The 12,456-nt window shown below is 42.9% G+C and overlaps 1 protein-coding gene across 1 annotated transcript in view; it reads left to right on the top strand.

Annotated features, from left to right (window-relative positions):
• The window catches only part of LOC139351740 (alpha-tectorin-like), a 44,520-nt gene extending 42,245 nt beyond the window's left edge, over nucleotides 1-2,275 (top strand). Inside the window, exon 16 of the mRNA XM_070993745.1 lies at nucleotides 2,270-2,275. Within this exon, the coding sequence (XP_070849846.1) occupies nucleotides 2,270-2,275 (6 nt within the window). The remainder of the gene's footprint in view (nucleotides 1-2,269) is intronic.
• Nucleotides 2,276-12,456: the final 10,181 nt, after the last annotated feature.

Genomic DNA, 12,456 nt, shown 5'->3' with positions numbered 1-12,456 from the left:
ACAGCAAGAGGACCAGCAGTGAAACAGGGATAACAATCCTCATTGAGCTGAGGAGAGAATGAGTCTCTTCATGAGGCTTTGAAAGACTGAACAGAGTACACTAACTTTATGATCCTGATATGAGACCAATATAACACCTTTTATTTAATATTAAAGCCATTAAAGCCACCAGTTTTGCTGCTATCATTCCACAACATATCCATCCAAAAGAGAAAGCTCAAATCAGGAACAACTCACTTTGAGATTTTGTTTGTCAAATGTTCAACACAGCATGGCCTTCCTAATAAATACTGAACAGCAGGACTTGACATCAACAGCAAAAACATTCATGAGGACTATACCTCGGTTGAGCACATGAGGTTGCTGCTATGCTTGTCCCCCAGCAGCTTCTTGGTGAAAGAAAAAGGGTTGGAGATGAAAGCGGTGCACTTCCTTGCTCTTTCCTTCCCCCGCCTTCAGTGCCATTCTGCCCGGCGCAGCGTCATAAGCCTCTTCCTCAGGATGTTGCAAAGATCAGTGAGTGGTTATTTTTCTTCTTCACTAGCCACCTCATGCTGTTTTCTTGGGTGTCGGAGTTCTTGACGCGGTTTGTGAATCTGGGGGACTGTATGGTTCATTGTGTAGTTGGTCTTGATGTTCCTGCTCTCAATGTGGCCAAAGCTTTAGGCTGCATAGCTGACTATGATTGCTGTCATGGTCTCAAGCCGCCTACTTGGCCGTGGTCTCCAAGATCTGGCTCATGTCTGCATCAAACTGTTTCTGAGCTTCACTGGACGCACTGAAAACTAGGGATTTAACAGATTTATCAGATCTTCCGGTATCCTTATAAAAATATGGCTAGATGCTGTCGTGGGACTGAAGATGCTCCATTGACTTTTAGAGCTGATGTGCGACAGCATTTTGGTTTTCCTGTTTCAAGAACTGACAATGGTGAAAAGGAAACTGGCAAATACTGAACAATTTGCAAATACTGCCAGATGATGGTCAACTACACTACAGGAGGCACATAAAATATTAGAAGCCTTTTTGCCACTCAGAAAAGCTCAAATCACAACAACAACAAAGCTTCAGCCGGGTACAACAGACCAACAGATGAAGAAATATCAAGATGCATCTGTGCATATAAAGCCAAAGACTTAAGGCCATTTTCTGCGGTCGACAACAACAGATTTCAGGAGTTAGCAAACATTCTGGAAGCTTAAGTCTACAATTCCATCAAGGCCACACTTAAGTGAGGCAGTGATAGCAGCTCTGTGCCAAGAGACAAAAGCTGAAGAGACACAGAGCCTCAAAGAAGCAGAGAGCATCTCAACAACCACAGATGGGTGGACTTCTGCTGCTCAGAGCTAGATTACAGTCACAGCTCAGGTTATGAGCAATGAATGGGAAATGAAAAGTTTTCTCTGACAGGCAAGACCTCTTTTATAATCACACACTGGACTCATCATAGCGGATGTTTTGGAATCTGCTGTTTTGGAGCTCGATGTGACGATAAAAATCAATTATCACGTTATTGCTGTCGTTACAGACAATGCAGAAATGGATGTAGTGGTGAGAGAGGCCGGACTGTTCGTACACACTTTAAACCTCGTGTCTCCTTGGTGCTGCTTGGTCGAGTGAGGCCTGCAACAGCTGTGCTGACCACCAAACAGAGACTGTGAAACCTGCCAGGATACAAACTGATCATGGATGTGGTCACCAGCTCATTTAATGATTTTAGAAAAGGACTGCTACTGACTGCTGTAGATTTACTGTAGTTTTTGGTGTCCTTATGTCCCCACTGAAAACAACAAAATATCCAGACATTCATCCTCAAAAATAAGACACATCAACAACCACCACAGACACACACACAAACACGACACACACTGACACACACTCGCACACATGCATGCACAGACACACAGACACACAGACACACACACGCACACACGCACACACACACACACGCACACACACACACACGCACACACACACACACGCACACACACACACACACACACACACACACACACACACACACACACACACCGGTATACACCTGGGGGAGGAGGAAACATAGGTAAAGGAACATTTCCAAGTATTTCTTGTGCAGTTACATTCCACTAAAAGTTGGCCTTCTGCTGGCTTTCATCAAACAGTGGTGATCATTTTATAGGTGTATTCCTCAATGAAAACAATAATTAATCAAAACATGGCACTTGACATGCACACCCTCATCCATTGTTAAAGCTGTTGGTAAGCTACCTGTTGTGCTGTTCTTGTGTAGGTGTGACGCAGATGTCAGATTCTCTGGAAGTTGGCTGACAGCTGGTTGCCTTCAGCAAAATTCAGTGAAAATATGTTCTACTGTTGACTCATTTATTTCAGTTTCTATCTTAAATGTGATTTCTAACACACTGTTTTTTGAGGTCATGTCCAACACAAAAGAAAAAACCTCTTTTTTCAAACGTATTGTCCATTTCCTTCGAGTGGTATCCGTCCACGGAGTTTTGGTTTCACTTTCACTGCTTTTGAGATTTCTGTCTTTGACTGTTCTGCTTGCATCCCATAATGATGTTGGTGAATCGAATCTGGTGTGATGGTGTTACCATTGAAACACATTTGACATTTGAAACTTTAAACAGCAACATCATAACCTTCTTTAAAGTCACTGCTGTCAGGGCACTCAGGCCTGGAGGGGAAACTCACCAGTCAACAAACATTTCAATGTTCTTCTTGTGCAGTTACATTCCACTAAAAGTATCTGCTGGCTTTCATTCAATCTTAGGTAACGTTGTCAAACACCTGCTTTAAAAATGCTGTAGGTACAGGTCCAACACATGTTGTGGAGGAGTTTGACTAAGCAGCAGTCTTGCAGAGCTCAATGAATGTAATACAGGTGAATTTTTACATGGTTACATCTGTTTTACAGGGTTTCTTCAGGTCATCTGTGTTCACATTGAAGAACAATGCAAATTCTTCACAGCTTGATGCAGGGAGCTGTGGATGTGTGGGGGTGGTGCTGAGCAGCTGTCAATCATGGAGAATAACATTCTAAAGTTCCCAGCATGCTTCTTGCCATAAGTATGCTTTGTTATAGACAGTCATAGCTTCTTTCTATATATTACTCTGAGCTGTGAGCCCAGTTTTCCTCCATTGTCTTTCAGCTGCTCGACAGATTCTTCCTCTCATTAACACTGTCTTTGTTTGACCATGGGGACGTCCTGTCAGTGGACATCTTTTTAACTCTTACTGTTGAAATGTTCATCCGTGTCCTTAAAAGAGCAGTCATAGCTTAACATAACTATTCTTCAGCCGAGTCATGGAGGAATCTGCTTTGAACCAAAACATCCCTTTCAGTCTTTCTTAAGGTTACATTGCTATCAGAAAACCAACAGTGATGGTCAGAAAAAGGTCGTTCTGACACTGAAACACTGTTGATGTTTAACCCTCCTGTTATTACCAAGTCCAGGATGTTCCCATGCTGATGAGTGGCTTCATTCACATGTTGCGTAAGTTTCAAGCTGTCCAGTAAATTCTCAAGCTCCACAGCTTTGGAGTCATTCTTTTTGTTGATATCAATGTTCAGGTCTTCATTCAGGTTTAATCTGTCGTATCTGGTGAAACCAAACACAATCAGCTCTGAGAATTCCTGACAATGCACTGATAATTCTGCTCTGAGACAGACAGATACTCAAATGATGAAGGTCAATGTCATTACACACCAACTGTGTAGAAAACATGGCTGTAACGCCTCCTCCTCTCTGACTGATAAAAGTTAGAATTTGGAATACAAGCCTCTGTCAGTGTAGGTGCAGCAGCAGTGCTGTTTCATCATGTCTGAACTCAGAATACTGCATGCAAATTCTTTTTCACTCATTAGATCATTAACCAAGAAGGATTTGTTGGACAATGATCTGAAATTAAAAAAGGCAAATATCAGCTGGAGGGATTCATTGACAAGAGAGGAGACTGACTGTTCTGTGATTGCTGCGATGTGTTTGACCATGGCACCAGCTGGTTAAGATCACCGGCATGTTTCAGGAAGCGGCATGGTGTCTGTCTCATTGCTGATGACACCTGAGCAATAATGTCTGTGTTTATTGTTGTTTAGTAGTTCTCCAATTTGACTGAGCTCCAGTGTGGTAGCTCTGAGTAACTCTTTGGTGATTGTGGTGGATGTGGGGTGGAGGGATGTTAGATTTCTGGAGCGTGTCATGAAGAAGGGGAAGAGGAGTGTTGGGTCCATGACTGGGACAGAGGTCCTTTGAATGCCTTATGTGTTGTGAAGCAGAGGGTTGGGTGAGTGGTGAAAGATACATGCTGTGCCTGTGTGTGTTGTCATTGGCTCTTATCTGTGCATTCTTGTGGTTTGGTTCAGCATACCAAGAGCATGACTAAGGTTGGTGCCGAACAGCCTGCAACCAACAATATTTAGATGTATCTCATGGGGCTTAAAGTGATCGTTACAGCTCCAGAAGATACTGAGATTGGTTGGTCGAGGCATCCCGATGCCATCCATGTATTCATGGCAAGGAGGCTGAAAGATTCAATTCCTTTCCCCAAGGTTGGAATGGGGCCTGATCTAAATACACATTGTAACTGACAGTCAATCAGCTTCTTCAGTATTTTTTCCGGACCTCAGAGCCAGTGTTCCTTCACAAAATGTCAATATATCGAACACAAATAATAATATTTTTGTCATTTGAATATGTCGAAAGAATAACTGGCAACATCACTGTGAGCTCCCTGACAGATGTGTCATTCATAGTTAGATTTTGAGTCATCGGCATTCTTACGTGCTTGGTTAGAGAATCCCTAATCAGAATAGTGTCTGGTTTATCAGCTGTGGGTTTACCAGTATTACTTCTGGCCCTCATCCTATCAGATGGGGAGATAGCAATTGTTCTATCAGCTGAAAAAATTAATTAATTGCTCATTCTCATTTATCTGATGCAGCTTTTCATTCCTCTTTTCAAGATGTGCAATTCTCTCATTAATTCCCTCACACACTGTGCAGATTACAGGTGTTGTCATGTTGTCTGTCCTTATCCCAAGTTTCCAGTCACAGACACAGCATACAGGTTTGTGCTGTTTGGAGGTCATAGTGCACAGTACTGAGAAGTAATAAAAGTCATATGCTGTGTGAGGTTGTCCTGGCTGAAGGTGTCAGTAAATATGGTGGTAGCCTTCTGTTTCATTAATAAATTGAAGTGTGTATGATTTCTAAGTATACATGATCCACTTTCTGGAATGTTTGGCAGAAATTGTGTATGCAACAAAAGTGAGCAAAGCAGAGAGCAATCAGAAAAAGTGTCTGTATGAATTTAGATTTAGATTTATTTGTCCCTCTGCATGGAAAATTTTTCCCAAGTTCTGTACAACCTACACTCGTACACAAATACATCCAACCGGACAGGATACATCAAATTTGACAGATCCCACACCATATACCCACTACCACCTCATTCTCAAACTTTATATATACAAACACACAAATTCAGGCACATTACAGTCTGGATGTTCTCTTCAGTTCTGTTAGGGCAGAGGGGACAAAACTTCTGTTGAACTACACTTTCTTCATGCCAGCGACCTGTAATGGTGACTGGATGGGAGGAGCACAAAGTGTAGGTTGAGGGGGTGACTGGGGTCAAGTGCAACATTGTGAGCTCTTCGTGTAATGACTGTGCAATTGAGGTCTGGGAGGTTGGGGTTGGGAGCCCAATGATCTTGGCAGCCTTGTGTGTGATTTGTGTAAGTCTGTTCTTGGAGAGGGTTGACAGCATATTAAAGAAGCAGGGGGAGCAGTAGGAGGATGAGTTAAACAATACTTTTGTAAAATAGCTGCAGAAGGTGGGGGGGTTATGGAAAGTGCTTTAAGTGTGCGTTGTTGGAGAATCTTTGTTGGTAGCGTTTATGGATGGCAATTGTGTGTAGTTCAAAGCTCAGTTTATTGTCCAGGGTGATGCTGAGATATTTGTTACTCTCCACCATTTCAACAGCTTTGCCATTGACATTGATCGGGGTGTGGGTTGTTGACCACCAGTTCCTTTGTTTTGGAGACATTTAACTGCAAGTGATTGTCGGTGCGCCACTGTGTGAGATGGGAGATGGAGTCATGGTAGCTTGCAACCGAGTTATTATTATTGAGTAGCGCAAGTACTGTAGTGTTGTCTGAGGTATATGATGATGAGTGAGGGACTGACACAGTTATTGGTGTAGAGGGTAAACAGAAAGCGGCTCAGGACACAACCTTGTGGGGCTCCAGTATTGGTGATGGAGGATGAGGATGTTGAACTGCCCACTTTGACAGATTGTGTTCTGTCACTGAGGAAGCTGTGTAACCAGTGAATGAGAAGTGGTGGAACATTCAGGAGATGGAATTTCCTGATCATCTGGTGGCACTGGATGGTGTTGACAGCTGAGGTGAAGACAGTTACTGGGTGATTGGAGGTGTTGTAGGAAGGGATGGAGGATACATGCTACTGTATCCTCAGTCCCCCTTTTGGCCTTGTAGGTGAGCTGGTTTAGGTCCAGGCATGGTTTGTGGAATGCATAATGGGAGAGGGCTCGATGGCACACTCCTTCAGCACCTGTGCCTGCGTACCATCCGGCCCTGGAGCCCGGTTTACAGCAGCTCAGCTGCTGGCGTACATCCTCCACAGAGAGCAGGGACTAGATATTTGAGTAGAGTAGTTTTCATAATAAAGTACTGTTCATGACATTAGAAATTTTGATGTATTTTGTCATATTGGACGATATTTTCTCTATTTCAAGCTACAGCTCTCTCTATTGATCTGATTGTTATAGACGTTGATCAAATATGTATCTGACATATTGACATAATATCTACACCTGACTTAAATGTATAACATATAAGAATATGAAGCAGCTAACCTGTATTTATTGCTGTGTTGCCAATGTGCCAACAGATAGTAACATAACCTAAAAAATGAGACCTTCCTCAACCTTCCTGGGTGGCTGTTTCAGATTGTGGACTGGTTTCTATGAAGAAGGACTCTGAGAAAATCCAAAAGAGGGGATGTATATGTGCTCGAACTGCCATGAGTAGATGACGTCAGCTAATTCATCAAGACTCCTGGGCTGATCTGGCTCATGAGTTGGCTGCTTGCTGTTTGAAAATTACTTAATCAGCTAATGTTACGAAAAAACCAGTGCAGATCCATACAGCTTAGCAAAGTTACAGCTAGCTGGTTAAGTGAGCTTGCCAATGTTATGTGTCAAAAATATCATCTGAGTGGATGTTACTTGGTCAGCACGATCCATGACACTAACTCATGTATTATGATAAACACTGCTGTTCTTAGCCAAAGTGTCATTAGTGACAACATGAATGATAAAATTACACAGAGTACCTTTAATGTTGCACATCATATTTTACACAAGCTGCCTGATGCGAATGCTGAAGGTGGTTGAAAACTATTAAATTAGTTGTTCAGGAGGTGACTGGTGAAACCAAGTGCAGAAACACCCACAGGCAGGTATGAGATTTCAGGTTTGTAATTGCAAAGGAATGGGTGGCAGAGCCAAGCAGGTCCAGAACACAGTCCAGGCAGAGCAGACGGACTGGTAGCAGAGTCTACCATCTGGCAGCATGGATGTGGCAGAGCTGAGTGTTTGTAGGAGTCTTGATTACAGGATAGGGTGCGGCTGGAGAGGCTCTACTCTAGCTCCAGCTCACCTGTCTCCACTCAGGTAATCACACACCACCCAGAGAGAGAGGGAGAGACTCGAGGGAGACAGGAGGTCACTGCAGATCAGATGATGTTCGAGGGCCAGATGGAACATTTATTGATATGATAGGAATGAAAGTTTTGCCCCCATTTTAAGTCCCAAGTCGGAGTCACCCAAAGACTTTTTCACACTCACATGTTGTGATTTTGACTCACAGGCAAACGAGCACTGTAGGCCGTCATAAAGGGAAGCAGGAATGCTACACGAGCAAGCTGAGATGGACGAAACAAAGCAGACAAACTGCTCCTGATGCAGGACCCTGCTTGACCACATGGTTTATGTTTCATGAAATGTTGCTGTGAAACAGAGTTTCAGTGACAGGACCTCATCCAAAATGGAGCCGTTCCTCCACAAAACTGGTGCATGTTTGCTGAACTGGCTTCATTTTCTGGCCTCATCACAGGGAAACTCGGATGCTGTGAAGGCCTGAGTATGACCAAAAACACAACACAGCAGCTGAGTCACCAGACTTGCTGTGGTTGAAGAGTAAGACAGCTGATTTTTACAAAGTCACAAACAGTCTGTCTTTGTTGGTCATTTTTCAGTCTACAGGGTAGAACCCAAAATACTTCCACTCACTGCTTCTCAGATGCTCCGGTGTCTGCTGACAGCTCTACCCCGGTTTATCCTGCATCCTTTTGTGCTTTTGCTTTGTTGTATCCATGAAACAATGAACAAACCTTCAAACAAACCTCTGAATGCATTTTTCCATAATGAACACTTACAAAGCACAAACTGCACTCACACGTCACCCCTGCATGAAAAGACTCATCAGTCCTCTGATCAAACTACCTATCAGTCTATTTTGAGATGAGTTACATTCCACAGCTGACATCTGCTGTGACATTAGTGTGAACTGTAATTAACAAATTGTTTTTATCATACCTTTATACCTTGATGCACAACCACACCTTCAGCCGGGAACATTGTGTTCATTGTTCATGAGCTATCTGTTGTAGATAATTAGGTCGGTATAGGTCACCATCTCACGCAATTACAGATTATGTAATTATAAAGAAGAATACTTCCATCTGATAGGCTGACAGTGTTGCCAGATTGGGCTGTTTTCCATTTTGGGTTGGGTTGCATTGTGCAGGTTGACAGGATTTTGGCTGCTATGGTAGTTGGGCTGGCTTCAAAAAGACAGTAAATGAAATCTATTTTCATCAATTGTATTCCTTAGTTATGAGAACACATGCACAACTTTTATTCATTCTGCTGAGAGGAGATATGAGTTACCGTCATTATCGTCCACCTGCAGCTCACCCAACAAACACACATACGTGTGGTGTTGATGCCAATCAGTATGTTCACTGGAACAGAACCCACTGCTTTCAGTATCACATCATTGTTAGTTTGTTTTTGATAGCATGGGATTCGTCCCTTTCTCTGTCTCTCTGTGCATGTGTGGGGACATTTTAAGTTGACATTCTGTCGAGGGTTGTTGCAGCAGTAATTGGACTGATATCATAAGATCAGATAAAATAAAAAGAGAAGAGAAAAATCAAAACTCTGTATAAATACATTCTATTCAAATAAGTACAGTGTTTTTCAGTGTACAAAAAGTATGTCGCAGTATGTCTGTATGTTTTTGTCATTTTCATGTACGTTCAGTCATGGTGGGCTGCTGACTCAGGTTTTGGTGCCACAGTGGTCCCTGGCCTCATGTTACCTTACCTAAAAATGGAAAGGATAACAGTGATATCAGATCAGAAGCAGCAGATCGAACACTGTATGAAGTTCAATTAAGGATCAGCACAGGTGTCATTCCACCCCCTCCACACCTGCTCTGCCCTCCTGGGTGTGAACAGCTGTGAGGATGCACATAAAAAGAGAGGGAGCGAGAGAGAGAGCAGCATTTGAGAGAGACGAATCAGAATCATCAGAGACCTTCATCTTCCTCATCCACCATCAAACCTCCAGAGGGTAAGACAACCTGCACACTCCTCGTCTGTCTCGTCTTCTCTCAACTGATATTCACGTCTTCAAACACACAGCAGGAACGCTGGAAAAGAACAACGTGTCACTATTTACAGCCTGAGATGAAAATGGGTATGTCGTAAGAGAAGAAGATAAAAAAGTGTGTTTTGTCCCACACTGACAGCCAGTCACTGTGCTGGTTGTTATTACAGCCATTATTACATAAATGTAGAAACTCATGCAGGTGAGCGCAGTGCAGACGACCGAGGAGAATGTCAGTATTGGGGTTGCAACTCGATAGAGGTAATCGATTATCTTTACAATCGATCCATTTCACAATCATCAGCTGATCAACTGGAAAAGAAAAATGAGGGAAAATATTAAAAAATTTCCAACAGCCCGAGGTGCTTGAAATCTTCTTGGAATAACTTGTTTTGCCGACAGCCTGAAGACTGTTGAAACCCAAAGACGTTGAATTTCCAGTAACATCAAAGAAAAGCTGCAGGCTCACATGTTAGAAGCTGGACGAGAAACAATTCACGGATGATCAGGACGGTTGCAGATTCACTTTCTGTCCCTCAAATAAACAGATGAATTGTCGAATTGTTTCATCTCGATTCAGCATGACTGTTAAAAAAGTGGTGGCTGACTTCAAACGGTCTTCTTTCAATATTCAATCATTGTTTGAGGATTCTGTGTTACGGCCAGACAATGGAGAAGCAGGACCCAGGAGCAGAGTGTCAAAAAGAAATAATTTATTCACAAAGTAACAACAAAAAATCAGTTCAGAAGAACGACAGCAAAAAGTAACAACAGAAATACTCACTAGAAAAGTACCAACTAAAACTCCAACAGAAAATCACCTATAGTAGGGAAAAAGCCGGGATCAAAGTGGAACAAAAATAATACAATGCAAAAACTGGAACTCGAGAAACTGATAGACTAACAACTCGTGACGAGAGGCAGGAAAACTCTGGAGGCGCTCAGCGTGCCGGGATCAGCGAGAATTGTCCGGCACTGGAGACTACCAGAGGGTGGCTTAAGAAGCCAGATGATTAGGCAGAACGAGCTGCAGGTGTGCCGGGAGAAACAGCGCTCCAGCAGATCGCCCCGCCCCTCGTCACTCGCACTACCAGAGAGGGAGAGAGAAAGTCAGTGGAAGCAAAATCAGAATAAACACAAAATCACGACCACTACATTCTGAGCCTCCATCTCGGTTACAAATTTGACTGGAGGTGTGGAAAAACAGGCAAACTGGATATTAAGACTTTTTGAATTCCATGTACAAAAAGTGATATCAGACACATTAAGAACAAAAGACTTTTTTTGTTCTGCTGCAAAGGCTGAAAAAATTTAAAATAAAGTCTTTCACAGCGACTGACTACTGCAGCATTTAGACCAATCGCAGACAGACAGGGTTTGTCCGGTCAGGGAAAAACCTGGAGAAGTCATGGAAGTGTCATAGAAATCCACATTTGTACAGCATGAATCCTGTTCAAGATGTCCATCTGTGTGTCTTTCAGCTCTCTGCCAGCTGATTGGCCTCCTCCATCATGCTCCGCCTCCTGCTCTTCCTGTCTGCTCTCATTGGGCTGCTGCCTGGTAAGCAACACACTCGTGTTGAAACTCCACCCACAAGACGAGTTGAAGGAGTTCAGTAGAAGCAACATGAAAGAAGAGCAAACGATCTGAGAACGAAGAGCAGAATGACTTTAAGTCCGTCAGTAACTGTAAGAGCTGATCATCTGCCAGATGTGCAGAAATGTTGCTGACATCTTTGTTTCTAAGCAGAAGCAGGAACTGATGAGGAGATAAGAAGAGTTTTGATTGACTGATAAACAAACAAACGCTGTTTTATTCCTACATGAAGTTGACATTTGAATCCTTCTCTGCTGTCCAACCAGCTCACAGACAGTTCTGACCTCTCATGTGTCTCCATCGTCTTCAGGTGCTGAGCAATATACTGGTTCTGCAACAGTCGACATCAGCCATTGTCCCATCACATATTATGGGGTGCAGTACACATCATTGTATGTAAGTAGGATGGAGCCTGATGCTGGAGAATATGTCTCTTTGTTCCATCTAGTGTCTCATTAAAGTCCAGTGCAGTGACACTGAATGTCTGAACATGAACTGATGGAGCATCCTGAAGCAGAGTGAGAGCTCTGACTGAAACCTCCACAACTCTCTGAGTCAAAGTTACGTTGGCTCTTTGGAGAAAAGGGATTTTGTTGATTCACTTGTTGTGTCTCTCTGATTTCAACAGGTCACTGCCACGAGTGATTCGGTCACAGCCTGTTTCGACAGTGATGGACTGGATTGTATTGTTGGACCTGCATTTGATGATGACACTTTTGATGTGACCAATGTGACTGAGAATGAAACAGAACACCATCAGAATTTGACAAATATTAACACCACGCTAGAATGCACTGTGGAGTTGAGTGGGAGTATATCTACATATGCTGTGAGTGTTCTTCAGTGTCATGACTCAATCAGTTGAAACAAATTGTCAAGATTTTCTCAAAAACCTCTTTTAGGAAATTTCTTAACAGTGACAGAAACTCTTCTGTTGACTCTTTCCAGATGTCTGTGAGAATAAGCAGCTTTGGCAGCCAAGCAGCTGTGAAGTTAGAAACAAGCCTTGCTGGTCCATTTGTGAGTATTATATCCATCTGTGTGTGTGTGTGTGTGTGTGTGTGTGTGTGTGTGTGTGTGTGTGTGTGTGTGTGTGTGTGTGTGTGTGTGTGTAAGCTGTTGGGTGTAGGATTTGAACATTTGTGACTCTGGTGACTCCTA

This window comes from Chaetodon trifascialis, chromosome 23, assembly GCF_039877785.1.
Source record: "Chaetodon trifascialis isolate fChaTrf1 chromosome 23, fChaTrf1.hap1, whole genome shotgun sequence".
In the NCBI taxonomy this organism is placed as follows: domain Eukaryota; kingdom Metazoa; phylum Chordata; class Actinopteri; order Chaetodontiformes; family Chaetodontidae; genus Chaetodon; species Chaetodon trifascialis.
Note: the sequence above shows the minus strand (reverse complement) of the source record. Positions and strands in the feature narration are given on the sequence as shown.